Source organism: Oryctolagus cuniculus, chromosome 1 (genome assembly GCF_964237555.1).
Source record: "Oryctolagus cuniculus chromosome 1, mOryCun1.1, whole genome shotgun sequence".
Taxonomy (NCBI): Eukaryota; Metazoa; Chordata; class Mammalia; order Lagomorpha; family Leporidae; genus Oryctolagus; species Oryctolagus cuniculus.
Window position 1 is genome coordinate 62733460 of NC_091432.1, and position 17990 is coordinate 62751449.

The 17990-nt window shown below is 45.8% G+C and overlaps 1 protein-coding gene across 1 annotated transcript; it reads left to right on the top strand.

Annotated features, from left to right (window-relative positions):
- The first annotated feature begins 4511 nt into the window (after positions 1–4511).
- On the top strand, positions 4512–6074 carry LOC100345050 (olfactory receptor 52K1-like). Its single transcript, XM_002708542.4, has one exon. It carries the CDS (start codon positions 4559–4561, stop codon positions 5708–5710), a length of 1152 nt encoding a protein of 383 aa, XP_002708588.2. The 5' UTR covers positions 4512–4558; the 3' UTR covers positions 5711–6074.
- The last annotated feature ends 11916 nt before the right edge of the window (positions 6075–17990 follow it).

Consider the following 17990-nt stretch of genomic DNA (forward strand, 5'->3'; position numbering starts at 1 on the left):
CTCTGGACTCCCCAGTCTTTGGTTCCTCCCAGCGGGCTTTGCACAGCTCAGGCACAGGAACCATGCCCAGTGCACCTAAGGAAGCCCCAGGGCCTAGCAGAGTGCCTGGTGCGTAGAAGCGGTCAGAACAGATGGACAACAAACACGTCCGTGGGTGAATGAAGGGAGACTCCTCCATCGGACCCTGCAGTGGCTACTAAGCCGTGGGGAAACCATGGGAGAGAGTACTGCCCAGAACATTGCAGGCCGGAGAAGAAATGTTAGCTTCCCCATTCCCTCCTCTCGAAACACCCGGAGCAGTTCCTTGTTCAGAGTTGGTAAGAGACAGACCTGGAGGCAAGGGCAGGACACTACACCGACAGAGTTCAGCATTTCGGTAAACCCCGCCCCTCCACCCCCACACCGCGAACTGCTGGTCTCAGAGTGCTGAGCATCCCATCCCCCTAGCTGGGCAGGCCCAGAAAATGCAGATCAGGGCAGCGGGCAACCAGTCAGCCTCCGCAGCCCTCTGCCATGCATGGCTGTGACCTCACGTGTCCTTGGGTTTTACATGGCCAGGGAGGCCCTAAAGATATGGAAGAGGCGTCCACCTGCACGGTGCCACCCCCAGTCCTGCGAGGCTGGCAGCTCCCGTCTCCCTGCTAAGCTGCTTCTGTGCAGGCAGAAAGTCCTGAGGTCCACACCTCCCATGGTCTGAGTTCTGGATGGATCACTGGGGTCTCTGCCAGCACCGAGTCGGGTCTGAGCAGTGGAGACGAGAGCCATTCCTGCTTATGGATCTGCTCTGGGGCAGAACGCCTTCTGCAGAAGAGGGTATGGTTACGGATTCTGGGGTGTGTGTCTCAGTGTTTCCATGAGTGTGCGCACCTGTTCTCATGCACACCCTAAGGAGTCACCTTCTCCCTCTGCAGAGTGCTTGGAGATGAGCTAGGTAGAGCCTGCCTGAAAATATCACCAATATTACAGGTCACTTCTATGGGTTAAGATAATAAAATGCAAACCGCTTTGCAGGAGTCTATGCTAATAAATTTAAAATTCTTTATGAAATGGGTATCGTTTTCCAAAGTTGCTTAAGAAGAAATCTAAAACATGAGTAGATGAATTGCCATGAAAAAAATCAGGAAGTGTTACCAGGTAATTATCACCCAAAGAAGATCTGTGTCCAGATTGTTTCGTTGGTGACTTTTTTCCCCAAACTTTCAAGGCATGAGAAATTCCTGTGGCATAAGAACTATTCCAGAACATGGGATTAAAATAGGAACTGAATCAATTCATTATGAAACCAGCCTAGTCGTGATGTGAATGCCTCATTAAGATAACCCCAAAAGAGGAAACTATAGATCTCTTTTAAATAAAATTCTAAAATACTAACAATCGATCTTAAGCAGCATTTGAAAGTATACCACTGTGTATTTTATCTACGGATCAATTGGTCAAACTTTTAAAGCATTGGCTCATATTAGTTGGTGCCAAAGAAGCATTTGAAAACCTCTAACAATTCCCAATTTTTTTTCATTATTACAAACAGAAGCAAGAGAATGCCCCATTAATAGGAAAGAATGTCGGGAGCTGGCCAAGCACGCTGTGTCTGAGGGCACCAAGGCCGTCACCAAGTACACCAGCTCCAAGTGACCCGGGGCCTGACCCGAATAAAGGATGAGCTATTCCTGAAAAAAAAAAAAATAGGAAAGAATGTCTCAAAGCCATGGGTACCATTATATGTAATAGAGAAACAGGAGTCCGACTAAAATTGAGGAAAAACGTAGAAACATCTTTTCTCATGAGTTTTTAACATTGCTCTAAAAGACTTGTTTGAAATAAGACATAAAACAGAAATAAAAGTTTACTTACCATAAAGGCAAAGAAAAAGAAAAAAGATAGTTCTCCAGAGGATCAACTGAAAAATATTTCCAATTAATAAGGGAATTTAGGGGCCAGTGCTGTGGCATAGCAGGTAAAGCTGCTGCCTGCCGTGCCAGCATCCCATATGGGTGCCGGTTTAAGTCCCGGCTGCTTCACTTCCTATCCAGCTCTCTGCTATGGCCTGGGAAAGCCCAAGTCCTTGGGCCCTGGCCCCCACATGGGAGACCCAGAAGAAGCTCCTGACTTCTGTGCCAATCCTGGCTTCAGATTGGCACAGCTCCCGCTGTTGTAGCCATTTGGGGAGTGAACCTGCAGATAAACGACCTCTCTCTCTCTCTCTCTCTCTCTCTGCTTCTCCTTCTCTCTCTGTATAACCCTGCCTTTCAAATAAATAAATAAATCTTTTTAAAAATAAGGGAATTTAAAAAGCAGCATAGAATAAATGTACAAAATAATTATCTTTCCTATATAAGTTTGTTGCCAACTCAAAACTATGATAGAAAATTACTGCATTTTCCATGGCAACGAATCCCAAAATACACAGTAAGTGTAACGAGAAACATGGAAGGGATGTATTCACTACTCAGCAAGTACGGACCAGGGGTCTCCTAGGTGTCAAGTTCTGTATTCAGTTCCTGGAATACAAATGTGAGCGAAGTGGACAGAATTCCTGCTGTCGTGGGCCTATATAAACATGATTATACAACCGCTGAGAGCTAGAAAACAAGAACTGAACACTTGGAAGGCTGTACTTCCTTCCTGGATGAAAAGATGGAATGTCAAGATGTCTGTCATGGATTACTTGATGGGGTTAGTGGAATCCCAATTTTTAAAAATCGCCATAGGATTAATTTTGAAAACTGGAAAATGATTCTGAAAGATGGGAAAATAAAATTTGAAAGTAACAAAAAGAACTTTTTTAATTTATTTCTTTGAAAGGCAGAGTTACAGAGAGGCAGAGGCAGAGGCAGAGAGAGAGAGAGAGAGATCTTCTATCCAGTGGTTCATTCTCCAAACTGTTGCAATGGCCAGAACAGAGCTGATCTGAAGCCAGGAGCTTCTTCTGAGTCTCCCACATGGGTGCAGGGGCCCAAGCACTTGAGCCATTTTTGCTGCTTTCCTAGGCCATAGCAGAGAGCTGGATTGGAAATGGAGCAGCTGGGACTCAAACCGGTATCCGTATGGGATGCCAGCACCGCAGGCCGAGGCTTAGCCCACTATGCCACATAGCTGGCCCCATAAAAAGAATTTTTAAACAAAGTACTTGTGGAGATGTTTTATTAAAAATCAAAATAAACCAAGCCTATGGTGATTAAAACAGCACAGTACTCTCTTACAACTCGATAATGAAAGATAACCAAATTGAAGATGGATGGAGGACTTGAAAAGACAGTTCTCTAAAGAAAATGGCCAACAAGCACATGGAAGGGGCACAAGAGCATCAGCACTCAGAAAGACACTCGAGCGCCGCTGGCTGGAATAAACAAGACCCCAACACGTGTGGGCAAGAGCGCAGCGAACTGGACCCTTCATCCCCTGCTGGTGGGAATCAAACTGGGGTAGCTGCTTCAGAAAACCATCTGACCATTTCTGGAAAGATTAAACCTAGAATTACGACATGACCCAGCAATTTCACTCCAAGTATATGCCCAAAAAACTGAAAGCACACATTTACACAAAAACTTGTGTGCACATTCATAGCAACATTATTCCTAATAGCCAAAAATAGGAAACAACACAAATTTCTATCACTGATAAATGGATAAATACAATGGGGTACATCCATACAATGCAATATTATACAGCCATTATAAAGGAAGGAACTACTGATACATGGTACAGCATACATGAATTATGCTAAGAGGCAACCACAAGGCCATCTGCGTTATGATTCCATGAATATGTATAATTACTCAATCAAATTTAATTTTTGAAAATTAAATTTTAAAACATTTAAGCTTCTACTCAACATCATCAACAAAATAGAATACTGGGAGACATTGTGGTGAAGTGGTAAAGCCACCATTTACAACACTGGCATCCCACATCAAGGTAAATGGAATTCAGTCCCACCCCGGCTTCTGAGCCAGCTTCCTGCTAATGCACACCCTGGGAGGCAGCAGATGGTGGATCAAGTACTTGTGTGGGAGGCCAGATAGGGTTCCTGGGTCCAGGCTTTGGTCTGGCTCAGATTCAGTTGTTGTGGCCATTTGGGGAGTGAATCAACAAATGGAAGGTCTCTCTCTCTCTCTCTCTCTCTCTCTCTCTCTCTCCCCCTCTCTCTCCCCCTCCCCCCTCCACATTCTACCTTTCAAATAAATAAATATAGACTTTTAAAAAAGAAAGGGTAAGAAAAATAATACTAATAAGATCTGTAAACTTTAACTGTTTAAAAAATATATATATAATGATTTTTAGCATTTAAATGACTAAGGGAAACATTAAGTCCCTAACAGACAAATGGGCTAAGTCCATGAATAAAAAATGCACAAAAGAGAATTTGCAAAAGAAAATAAGATAGCATTTTTCAACTATCAAATTCTTAAAATTCATGGTAATTCAATACTAGTACCAGTAGCTCAGTGGCAAGATTGAGTCAGCTTCCCTGGAAACCCGTTTGGAATCCTCAAAAGAGTGATGATAACTTGACACAGTAATTCCACATCCAGAATGGACTCTAAGGAATTTATTTGAAATGCAGGCAAAGATTCATTTAAAGACAAGTATCTCAGTAAAATCTGTTCCTGCACTCCTGTCTTTTTCTCTAGGAATATCGGAGGTTTATGAAAACCAAAGCACTCAGTCCAGCTTGGTGACGCTGGGGCAGGTCCTAGCAAGGGCTGGGACACAAACCAGACCTCCTGCCCCCCTACTCTACCTGGAGCCATCCTCCCCAATGTCACGGTTGAGCAGTGGAAGCTCCAACATGTCCTACACCAGCTTCCTCCTCGTGGGCTTCCCAGGGCTGCAGGAGTCTCGTGCCCTCCTCATGCTGCCCTTCCTCAGCCTCTACCTGGTGATCATCTCCGCCAACGCCCTGGTCATCCACACAGTGGTGGCCCAGCGGAGCCTGCACCAGCCCATGCACCTGCTCATTGCCCTGCTCCTGGCTGTCAACATCTGTGCTGCCACCACGGTGGTGCCTGCCATGTTGCTCAGCTTCTCCACACGCTTCCACCGCATCTCCCTGGCTCACTGCCTGCTCCAGATGTTCTGCATCTACTTCCTCCTTGCTTTTGACTGCAGCATCCTCCTGGTCATGGCCCTGGACCGCTATGTGGCCATCTGCTACCCTCTCCGCTACCCTGAGATAGTGACAGGCCAGTTGCTGGCCGGCCTGGTGGGGGCGGCAGCTGCCAGGAGCACATGCATTGTTGCTCCAGTGGTGGCACTGGCCTCCCGGGTTCGCTTCTGCCGCTCACATGTGATCTACCACTTTGCTTGTGAGCACATGGCCCTGATGAAGCTCTCCTGTGGGGACATCTCCCTGAACAAGACCGTGGGCCTCACCGTCCGCATCTTCAACAGGGTCCTGGACATGCTCCTACTAGGAGCCTCCTACTCGCGCATCATCCATGCCGCCTTCAGGATTTCGTCAGGTGGCGCGCGTTCCAAGGCCCTGAACACCTGTGGCTCCCACCTGCTGGTCGTCTTCACTGTCTACTCCTCCACCATGTCCTCATCCATCGTCTATCGGGTGGCCCGCACCGCCTCCCAGGATGTGCACAACCTGCTCAGCGCCTTCTACCTGCTGCTCCCGTGTGTGGTCAACCCCATCATCTATGGGGCCAGAACCAAGGAAATCAGGAGACACCTGGCAAGGATGTTCCTGCGGGCAGATCCATGAGGCACCTGTGACAAGCTGTCTGGTTGTCCAGGCAAGCTTGAAGAAGACAGGAAGTGGATACAAAGGAACCCAGCTGTTACCATCTTACTCATTCTTGTTACTCTTCCACAAACTTCTCTTCCCCTGTAATAGGGAGAGGGAAATAGAGCCTCCCTCAGCCTTGCTCTCCCTAGCGTCCTAACACAAGCCTTTGAACTTCTGCCTACCTTCATATAAGAACCTCAGTATGTCCATAGTTGTGTGGTAAATGTTGTCAAAACAACTGGAGTTATGGTTTTCGTAAGTCTCTCTTTAACAATTCCTTAAGAGAATTGCACAGAACATGAAGAAATCTGTATCTACTCTTTTTAAAATACCCCCCCAATAAAAGCTACCTACTTCTGCATTTTACAGTGATCTTTTATTTCAAATAAAATTTTAAAAAAAGGTTTAGTAGCATGTATTTAGCCTAGCATTTAAGACACCCAGACCCCACATCAGAGAACCTGGATTCAATTTCCAGCCCCAGCTCCTGACTCCAGCTTCCTGCTAATGCAGACCCAGGAAGCAGCAATGATGCCTAAGTGAATGGGTTCCTCCTCCCACGTAGGAGATCTGGATTGAACCCCGGCTCCCTGCTTTGGTCTTGGTACAGCCAAGCATGGGCCATCATGAGTATTTGGGGAGTGACAGCAAATGGGAACTCTCTCTCAAAAATAATAATAATGAAATATGTGGAAGAAAGATGCATACCCTTCAAATAATATAGAATAAGCCTTAATATCTGGGTACCAAAGTTTGAAAGAAAAATCCTGGGACTGGCGCTGTGGCTCAGCGGGTTAAAGCCCTGGCCTGAAGCACCGGCATCCCACATGGGCACCGGTTCTAGTACCAGCTGCTCCTCTTCCAATCCAGCTCTCTGCTGCGGCCTGGGATAGTAGTAGAAGATGGCCAAGTCCTTGGGCCCCTGCACCCATGTGGGAGACCCAGAAGCTCCTGGCTCCTGGCTCCTGGCTCCTGGCTTCGGATCGGTACAGCTCCGGCTATTGCAGCCATCTGGGGAGTGAACCAGCAGATGGAAGACCTCTCTCTCTCTCTCTCTCTCTCTCTGCCTCTCATCTCTCTGTGTAAGTAACTCTGACTTTCAAATAAAATAAATAAATCTTTAAAAAAGAAAAATCCTGGGGCTGGCGCCATGGCTCACTTGGCTAATCCTCCGCCTGCAGCACCAGCATCCCATATGGGTCCCAGGTTCTAGTCCAGGCTGCTCCTCTTCCAATCCAGCTCTCTGCTGTGGCCCAGGAAGTCAGTGGAGGATGGCCCAAGTGCTTGGGTGCCTGCACCCGTGTGGGAGACCAGGAGGAAGCACCTGGCTCCTGGCTTCAGATCGGCATAGCTCGGCCGTAGCAGCCATTTGGAAGATGAACCAACGGAAGGAAGACCTTTCTCTCTGTCTTTCTCTCCCACTGTCTAACTCTGCCTGTCAAAAGTAAATAAATAAATAATCGTTTACTGAGTAAATAAAGCAGAACTTTTTTTCCTATTTTTTAAAAATTTATTTTATTTATTTGAAAGACAGTTATAGGGAGAAGTAGAGACAGAGAGAAAGGTCTTCCATCCACTGGTTCACTACCCAGATGGCCGCAACGGCCAGAGCTGGGCCAATCCGAAGCCAGGAGCCAGGAGCTTCTTCCAGGTCTCCCATGTGGGTGCAGTGGCCCAAGGACTTGGGCCATCCACCACTGCTTACACAGGCACATTAGTAGGGAGCTGGATCGGAAGTGGAGCAGCCAGGACTTGAACTGGTGCCATACGGGATGCCGGTGCACATACTTTCCCCTTTTTTTCTATTTTAAGAGTAATCAAAAGATGAGCTAGTCACAGATTTGCTGTTACCCAGGCCTCAGTGCATGTTGATTCTCATTCAGTGGGATTGGAAGGGGCCTGGGTATCTGAATTTTTAACTTTCCAGGTGATTTCCATTCAGAGGCATATAGGGAATCACTGATGAATAAAATCCTAGGGGAAAATCTGTGAATAGTGTAGGAGGCTGTATGTGTGTTGAGGTGGGGAGTACCTGAGAACTCTGGACTTTCCATTCATTTTTCTGTGAACCTAACAGTGCTCTAAAATATAAAGCCTATTTTTAAAAATAAATAAATAGTCAATTAATAATGATAATACAAAAAACTTTTTCTTAAGACTGCACTAAGCAAGATTAAAGACAAGTTACTTTTGGGGGGTGAACATTTAGTACAGTAGTTAAGATGCTATTTCGGATCCCTACATCCAGTATTACAGCACCTGGGTTCAAGCCCCAGATCTGCTTCCAATTCCAGCTCCCTGATAATGTGCACCCAGGAGACAGGAGGTGGTGGTTCAAATATTGGTCCCCTGCCACCCACATGGGAGAGCCAGATTGAGTTCTGGGCCCCTGCTCATCCCCAACTGTTGCATTTGGAGAATAAACCAAAGGATGGGAGATGTCTCCCTATCCTCTCTGTCTCTCTGTCTCTCTGTCTCTCTGTCTGTCTGTCTGTCTCTCTCTCTCTCTCTCTCTCTGTCTGCCTTTCCAATAAAAGGATCAGTTACTTTAAAGCGTTAAAGTATAAAACTACAGTTTAGGGTTTGTATCTCTTTAAATGTTTATTTAATTTGTATCTTCCTTTAACCAGTCATATGAATGCTAGAAATTTCTAATTTATTTATATTATTGCTTAGTAATTATTAATTAATACTTATATGAATAAACAATCAGCCCTTCTCTTAGTTACTCTTGCTTGGGGACCAGCAAACTGGTGGCCTTGAACTAGCAAAAACGCTCCTGGTGGCAGCTTCAGGAACTGCAGGACACAGAACAGCTTTGCAAAGGCTCACTTGCAAAGGCAAATTTAAGTAGTATACTGAGAGTTTTCCTGGGGAAAAATGGCAAAATGCTTTAAAGACATGAAAATTTAATGCAGATAGAAATTGCCTTTCTTAAATATTAGAATATAATTTTCTTCCGCAAAGCAATAAAAAAAATACCAAAGCATTGACTATTTCAAAGGAAATGCAAAGTAAAAACAGCTTCAGAGAAGGAAGCCCACGCTGGAAGCTGGGGAGACTTCTGCCACATCATCTGCAACTCATGTTCTGGGTACCATTTAGGACTCAGCGTTGAGTTATACCTACTGTCTAGCTTTTTAAGAAAGCAATCCCAGGGAAGAACTTAGACACATATAGAAATAATAGGATACAGTACCTGACATTCTATAAGAGGATTATTGGCTGCACAGAGAAACCTCGCAATGCTGGAGTGATCAAGAAGGAAGTTTTCAGAAGGGGCCATTAAAGAAGGAGGTACCTCTCTCTGAAGGGAAGAGAGAGCTTCCACTTTGATTATAGCCTTGTCTAAATAAAGTCAGAGTCGGCGAACTCAAGAGGCTGCCATAGCCTTGGCAGCTCATGACAAAAGCCTCGAGTGATCACTGACATCATGAATGAGAGTGTCAATTGTTAAATCAACAACAGGAGTCACTGTGCACTTACTCCCCATGTAGGACCTCTGTTCTTAATGTGTTGTACTATGCGAATTAACAGTAAAATTAGTCTTCAAACAGTACTTTATACTTTGTGTGTCTGTGTGGGTGCAAACTGTTGAAATCTTTACTTAGTATAGAGTTTATCTTCTGTATATAAAGATAATTAAAAATTAAAAAGTTATACTAGCATAGATTTAGTGATCTGTGATTACTTTAAAATGTACTACATATGGGTGAAATGGTCATTTTTACATTCAATTGTTGTTTATAGCATTGTCTAGGACCTTTTTGCTTTTTACTTGCTAAACTTACTAGGTGAAGTATTAAGCCTTTTTACTTTAATGTAAATTTAAAATAGTTATCTCAAAAAATAAAAAAATGAAAGAAACAGAGAAAGAAGGAAGGTGGAGGGGAGAGAGCGGAGGGAGGAAGGGAGGAAGAGAATATCATGGTCTTAGAATTGTATCCAAAAATCACAATGAATCTGTTAAAAACTAATTAAAGTTATAATAAAAAACAACCATGTAAGAAGGAAGGAAGGAAGGAAGGAAGGAAGGAAGGAAGGAAGGAAGGAAGGAAGGAAGGAAGGAAGGAAGGAAGGGAGAGAGAGAGAGAGAGAGAGAGAGAGAGAGAGAGAGAGAGAGAGAAAGAAAGAAAGAGAGAAAGAAAGAAAGAGAGAAAGAAAGAAAGAAGTTAGTTAGTTTGCAGTACAGGTTACATTTTCACTGAGCCCCAGAGTACTGGTTCTTAAACTTGCATCCAAGCACCACCAGGGAACTTCAATAAAAGCAATGCTCAGCCCCACCTCAGAGCAATTACATCAGATTTTCTGAGAGTAGAGTCCTGGCAGTGCAATGGTACTGTTTTAAAGCCCCCAAAGTGTCTGGGCACTTCATTTAAAGGAGACGGCACTGGGGCCGGCACTGTGGTGTAGTGGGCTAAGCCTCCACCTGCAGCGCTGGCATCCCATATGAGCACTGATTCGAGTCCTGGCCACTCATCTTCCGATCCAGCTCTCTGCTTGTGGCCTGGGAAAACAGTGGAAGGTGGTTCAAGTGCTTGGGCCCCTGTACCCACATGGGAGACCTGGAAGAAGTTCCTGGCTCCTGGCTGCAGATTGGCCTAGCTCAGGACATTGCAGCCATTTGGGGAATGAACCAGCAGATGGAAGACCTTTCTCTCTGTCTCTCCCTCTCTCTGTCTGTAACTCTAACTCTCAAAAAAATAAATAAAATCTTTTTTAAAATTCTATTAAAAATAAAATAAAGGAGATAGCATTGAGTAAAAGTAGCTCAATGTTTCCTGCATAGCTTTCTAAAATATACTAATGTCCAGACCATAATTAAGTGAATCAAAAGCACTGGAAAGGGGCCCCATGGACTGGAGTTTTGTTTTCTGGCTTCCTGGCTGATTCTACAAAGGGTAAGGTGTGTGTAGGGGATATAATCAACCCCAGTTACTACTGTAAAAAATTATCACAACTTTGTAGATTAAAACAATGCAAGTGGGGCCAGTGTTGTGGCGCAGCGGGTTAAAGCCCTGGCCCGAAGTGCCAGCATCCCATATGGGCACCAGTTCTAGTCCCGGCTGCTCCTCTTCTCTCTCTCTTTTTTTTTTTTTTTTTTTTTTTGACAGGCAGAGTGGACAGTGAGAGAGAGAGACAGAGAGAAAGGTCTTCCTTTGCTGTTGGTTCACCCTCCAATGGCCGCCACAGGTGGCACGCTGCGGCTGGCGCACGGCGCTGATCCGATGGCAGGAGCCAGGAGCCAGGTGCTTCTCCTGGTCTCCCATGGGGTGCAGGGCTTTTCTGATCCAGCTCTCTGCTATGGCCTGAGATAGCAGTGGAAGATGGCCCAACTCCTCGGGCTCCTGCTCCCACCTGGAAAAGCTCCTGGCTCCTGGCTTCGGATCGGCTCAGCTCCAGCCATTGCGGCCATCTGGGGAGTGAACCAGCAAATGGAAGACCTCTCTCTCTGTCTCCACCTCTCTCTGTAACTCTGTCTTTCAAATAAATAAAATAAATCTTTAAAAAGAAAACAAAGCAAATGTATTGTCTTACAGTTCTGGAAGTCAAATGAATTTCACTGGTATCAAAGCAAGTTGAGGGCAAGAGCTGCTCTCCTTTCTGGATGCCTTGGGGAAAAATCCATTTCTTTGCCTTTCCCAGCATCCAGAGGCTCACCCCATCCTCAGCTGGTGCCCATTTGCCCTGTCGTCCTCCATCTTCAGTGCCCAGAGTCACATCACTCCCCCTGCTGCTCCCATCATCACATCTCCAGCTCTGACTGTTTTCGGTACCCTCGTGGTTCCCTTGAGTCCACCCAGATAATCCTGGATAACCGCCCCCATTTCAAAGCTCTTCAGTTAATCAACATCTGCAAAGGCCACATATTCTACAGCATTAGGACATGGTCTTGGGGTTGTCATCATTTCTGCCTGACACACAAAGGATAAATGTGTTTGACTGAAACATAGTACAATAGATCGAGTGAGACACGGGCTTTGGAGAGATGGTCTGGGGTCAGATTTTAGAAGGTCTTGGAGCTAAGCTAGGGAGTTGGAGTTTATTTAGAGCAAACCCTGGTGAGTTCAGACTTGAGGCTTCAAGAGCCACTGCAGCCAATAGTGTAATAGTGTACCTTTTTCCTCACCTCCTCACCAGTGTTTATTGTTTTTTGATTTTTAGATGATAGCCATTCTGACTGGAGTGAAGTGAAACCTCATAGTGGGTTTTTTTAACTTTTATTTAATAAATATAAATTTCCAAAGTACAGTTCATAGTGGTTTTTATTTGCATTTCCCTGAAGGCTAACAATCCTGTGCATTTTTCCGTGTATCTGATCATTTGAATTTCACAGTACAACCATTATAGAAGACAAAATAGAGATTCCTCAGAAATCTGAAAATAGGTCTACCACATGACCCAGTCATCCCACTCCTGGGAATTTACTCAGATGAATTGAAATCAATGTATGAAAGTTATTTGTACCCCCATGTTCACTGTAGCTCAACTCACAATAGCTAAGCTATAGATTCAACCCAGGGGCCGGCACTGTGGCACAGCAGGTTAATGCCCTGGCCTGAAGTGCCAGTATCCCATATGGGTGCCGGTTCTAGTCCCAGCTGTTCCTCTTCCAATCCAGCTCTCTGCTATGGTCTGGGAAAGCAATGGAAGATGGCCCAAGTGCTTGGGCCCCTGCACCCCGTGGAAGACCCGGAAGAAGCTCCTGGCTCCTGGCTTCAGATTGGCGCAGCCCTGGCCATTGCAGCCAATTGGGGGAGTGAACCAACAGATGGAAGACCTCTCTCTCTCTCTCTCTCTGCCTCTCCTCTGTGTAACTCTGACTTTCAAATAAATAAATAAATCTTTAAAAAAAAAAAAAAAAGAATCAACCCAGACATCCATCAACTGATGACTGGATAAAGGAAATGTGGTCTATATACACTATGGAATACTACTCAGCCACAAAAAGGAATGAAATCCTGTCTTTTGTAACAATATACAACTGGAAACCATTATGCTTAGTGAAATAAGCCAGTCCCTAATAGACAAATATCATATGTTTTCTCTGATATGAGGAAGATATAGAATACCAAAAAATGTGTAGAAATTAAACAGACATCTTATGATATGATTGTTGTTTTTAGCCCTTGTTTATACTCCTATGGAGCTGTGGTCTTCTTTTTACTCTTTGAATATTATGGTTAGGGGTGAATTAAACCTATAACTATAGAGGGGATTGAAATTATATCTTTGTAAAACTTAAAGAAAAATAAAGAAAGTAAGGAAGGAGGAGGTTGAGGGAGGCAGAGGGAGAGAGAGGGAGGTATGCTTATCATCTTAGAACTATACCTATGAAATTTGCCTGCTTTATAATTGATTTAAAAAGTTTTAAGTAAACTTGAAAAAAGAGCTCCCACAACTAAACAGCAGAAGCCACATAGATTGCCCTGGGAGGAAACCACCTGCTTTTTCCCATGAAGTTGATATTTTACCTCTGGTGTTTGCTGATCTTATGGCTGTTACTGTAGAAGACCCCTGCTCGAAGAGTTGGGAAGACATCACTGGGCACCAGTGGTGGACAGGAAGTAGCTACTTGAGCTAAGAAAGGTAAAATATTCATTGAGTTTGGTACATATTCGCTATTTCTGATTGGCATGGCCTAGCAGGAAAGAGATGGGACACCCCAAGAGCAGTATATTAAGGGGCTGTTTATAAAAACACATAGGGTTAAAGGAAGCTAATGAGAGATTGGGCAGCTAATGAGAGATTTGCAAGAGCAAAGAGCCAAGAACACTCCAAGGTCAGAGGTGCAAATAAAGAATGTGGGCACAGAAATACAAAGAGAAGTTGTAGAAGGTCACCCAACACAGGCCACCCAACCAGGGCTGTGGTCTTCAGTAAGGAAACACACTCACCCTGGACCTGGCAGGGAGGAGCCAGGTGAGTCGATTCCCAACCTCCTACTCCAGTGGGGACTGAAATTTGACAGAAGCCAACTGAAGCCAGCAGGCAAGGTAATTCATGTATGCAGCCTTCAAGAAAGTGGAGCAAAAGAGAAAAGATAGCAAGTGGGTCTGGAGGGACAAAGGGAAATAGCATAGAAAGGAAGATCAAAACTTATAACCTCTCAGAGTAAAAACAGAACTACCACATTATCCAGCAGCCCCACTCCTGGGTATGAATTCAATAGGATTGACATCAGGATCTCAAAAAGACAGCTCTACGCCCATATTCACTGCAGCCCAATTCACAATAGCCAAGAGACAGAAACAACCTAGATGTGTATCCACAGACGAATAAAGTGTTATATATATATTCACAATGGAATATGACACAGCCATAAAAGGAAGGAAATTCTGAGACATGCTACAGCGTGGGTGACCCTTGGGAACGTCATGCTAAGTGAAATATTCCAGTCACAGAAGGACAAACCCTGCATGATTCACTTACATGAGGTATCCAAAGTACTCAAACTCACAGAACTGAAAGTAGAATGATGATTGACAAGGAGCGGGGAGGAGGAGGAGCACAGAATTTCTGTTCAGGTCCATAGAGTTTCAGTCATGCAAGATCAAACAGTTCTTAAGATGCAGCACATGACATTGTGCTCATAGCAACTAACGCTATACAGCACACTTGAATGTTTATTATAAGCATTTAGCTCTTGTTAATTTTTTACAATGATGAACATAAATTTAAAAAGTCACAGCTTCTGTGACTAGAATCATAAATATTTAAGGAGACAGAATATGAAGCACACACTTAGGGATCAGAATAGGTGGACTGAGGTAAGCATTTGGTCTGGTGGTTAAGGCACTGCTTAAGACATCCATGTTCTACATCCAATGCTCCAGCTCCGGACTCCAGCTTCCTGCAAATACAGACCCTGGGAGGCAGTGGTGATGGCTCAAATGGTTGAGTTCCTGCCATCCAGCGAAAGGACCTGGATTCAGTTCCTGGCTCCCAGCTTTAGCCCCAGCTGTGTGCCTTTGTGCATTTTGGGGGAATGAACCAGCAGGTAGGATCTCTCTCTCTCTCTCTCTCACACACACACACACACACACACACACACACCACCCTTTTTAAAAATTAAAGGTAGGCTGTTCTAGGGCTGCTGAAGAAAGCTGATGTGGGTAGAGTATCCTAAGGTGCTGGTGCAGTTAACCTCCCCTCCCCTGCACCCATAGCCTCGCGGTATCTAGCTGTGTCCACTGAGTACAGAATAGGCAACCCTGGCCCACCCTGCAGAGGGTGAGAACTCTGCCATCCCACACCCCAAATCCTAGCCAGGTTTCAGTTCCTATGATGTCCAGTGAGGCAAACGCAGGACACAGTGCATCTTAACCAAACCCTGAGCAGCCAGGGGAGCAGCCCTCCTTGATTGCCTCTCCATGGGACTCAGGACCCACTTAGGATCCCCTTCTTCCTTGTGTGTGGCCCAGGACTCCTGAATACTCCCTCTTCCCCTGCAGGACCTGAGTCACACTCTGAAATAAAATGTCTAGCCCAGGCACTCTGCTCCCTCCTGCTGGTCCTACTAACCTGCGATATTCACTCAGAGACCCCAGATCGGATCAGATCTCCCAGAATGCCCAGTTTGCTCTAGGCTCCAGTATCACTGCTGAGATACCCAGGTGGAAATCATGCCTGCATCACCCCTAGGCTTCTTCAGCCCCATACATATTATGGGGCTCCCTATGCATCGCATGACTCCAGTCAAGAAACCAAGCTGATCACAGCTCCCTGCACTCAGGACCATGTCTCAGGCTGCTGATCCTCACTCCCCACTCCTCTGCTCCTGGGTTGGTTGCTGACCCTGGGCTTTGATCCTTGTGTCTTGCTCAAGGACAGCATTCAATGTGTGGTTGTCTAGTGGCAAACCTTTGGGCTCTCTAGGTCTCACTCTAAGCTCTTCCTGCCCCCAGTCAAAAGCTTCAGGGTCCATTCACAGGGTCTTGTGAGAAGTCCCAGAATATGGAACAATGAGGCTCATACAAGAAACTTTAAGTACTTCCACATGGCTGTAACTATCTCCGTTTCCTTAAATGCCAAATGTAAAAGGAAAAAACCTACTCTCTAAGGTGGGTGTGAAATTAAAGAAGGACTTGCTGAATGTACAAACTTGAATATGTCCAATGTTTTAGATTCTCAAAACATAAACTGTAGATTGGAGTATTATGGCAGGGACAGTGATGGAAAATGGTGCAGAAGCAGGGTGAGGCCCTCCTGTCCTGTTGGAGAATTTGGGTCTAAGCACAGAGATAGTGAGACTCCAAGGAGTGGAGCAAAGCACACAGAGTGTGAAGATCCTTTCACTCACTGCAATAAATCATCCATTCACCAAAAATGGATGCATAAGAAAATGGTAGCCAACACATACAATCAGGAAATCTTTCATCCAGCAAAAAACAAGGAAAACAAAGTTCAACAGGTGCACTCTTACCTAATGAATGTGAGACAGAGAAGAGACACCAGCTAGGAGATAAGCAGCTAGAAATGATGCTACTGAGAACAGGGGAGTCAGTGGCGAAAGGAAGAGAGAGGAAAGACAACTTGCAAAGAGGAAACAAAGGTTTAAAAGGGCAGGGCCAGCATCGTGGGGCAGCAGGTTGAACCGCAGCTTACAACACCAATATCCCACAGTATCCCATACTGGTTCAAGATGTCAGAGACCCAGATGGAGTTTCTAGCTCCTGGCTTCAGCCCGGCTATTGCAGCCATCTAGGGAGCAAACCAGCAGATGGAAGTTTCTCTCTCTCCTCTCCTCGCTCTTCCTCCTTTTTTCCTCCTCCTCTCTGTCACTCTGCTTTTCAAATAAACATTTTTAGGGAAAAAAAAAGTTTAGTAGGGCTTGGTGAGGGGTTAGGTATGGAGAGTGAGCAACTCTGGATGCCTTCCCCAACCTGTTCCTCTCTTCCCCTCCTTCACCCCCTCCCTTTTGCTAATTCTGAAAGGCTTGGGGGCAGTGATAGCAGTTCTAATGTAGGGAGAGCGAAGGGATGGTGACTTTGGGGTCTGAAGCCACGACTTGAGTGCACAGTTTGGTGCACTTGTGTTTCCCAGGGAACACTCAGGTGGGCATTTCCAGTAAGCAGTTGAATCAGACGAGTGTATAAGGGAGAGACTAGGGTTCAGAGAGAGACGTTGGGGTCATTAGGGCCAGCGGGTGGTTGAACCATCAGACAGGCGAGATCACTTGGAAAGGATGTGTGTGGAGCAGGAGCCCGGAGAACTAATTTTGCGGGAACCCTCAGCTCCCCCAAGCCAACCCCCTCCTCATTCCCTGGTGTGTCTGTCTCAAGACAGTGCTCTCTGCTCACCCTATTCCTCCAGGCCACTCTCTCATCCTGGCTACCCTGGGGTTCTGATAATTGGCTAAGTCAGAGCCTGAGAGCAGAGACTGGGAAGTTCTGGGGATTCCCCTGGGAGGAGTGGAGTAAATTTAACCACACCCAAGGATATGGGCCTGATCTGATCTGTCCTCCCTGCTGTCTGTACGTTCTGGTAAGTGAGAGAGCTTGTACTTGGCCAGACAGGGAGCTGCAGGAGGTTCTCACCTGGGAGACAGCAAGGTCAGAGATTAGCCCAGGGAATGAGGACAAAGGCCATCCCAGTCACCCCTATTCCTCTGGCCATGCACTCCTCCTCCCCAAGTCCAGAGAAGGACAAGGGCTCACCCCTGAGCACCCATTCCCCAGCCTCAAACCCTGGGTTTCAGGGCCATTGAAATACCAGGACATATCTCCTGAGTAATCCAGGGACAGGTGGTAGTCCTACTTCTTTGCTTTCCTTTTCCATGGAGATAGGCAAAATCTAGTCCTCTTCCCCATTTGGAAGCTGAATGGATCTCAAACCGGCCCAAGCCTCTCTCTTCATTGCCCCCACAACACGCAACCTTCTCTTCCGTGCCCAGGGCAACCACATTCACTCAGGCAGTCTGTGCAGGAGTGCTCAAGGCCTCCTCCCGCACTGGATTCCACTGCCAGTGCCCTGAAGGACCCTGCTTTGGGGGAGGAACAGGTCTCATGCCGACCCTTCCCTCTTCTGGGCCGTTGGAAACAGAGTGTACAAGATTCAGCAGCTACAAACTCAAGAGTAGGATGAAGAGAGACCTCTGTGTGTGTCCCCACACACAGCATCCTTTCTTCTGTCCTCACACTCCCCACTCATGTCAAGGTTTGGGGTGATGCCATTCCCTTCCCCTTCCAAACTGAACCATGGAGAGAGAGGGCGCCTAGGCTGCTCACCAGCTTGACAGGTTTCAGCGATTCTG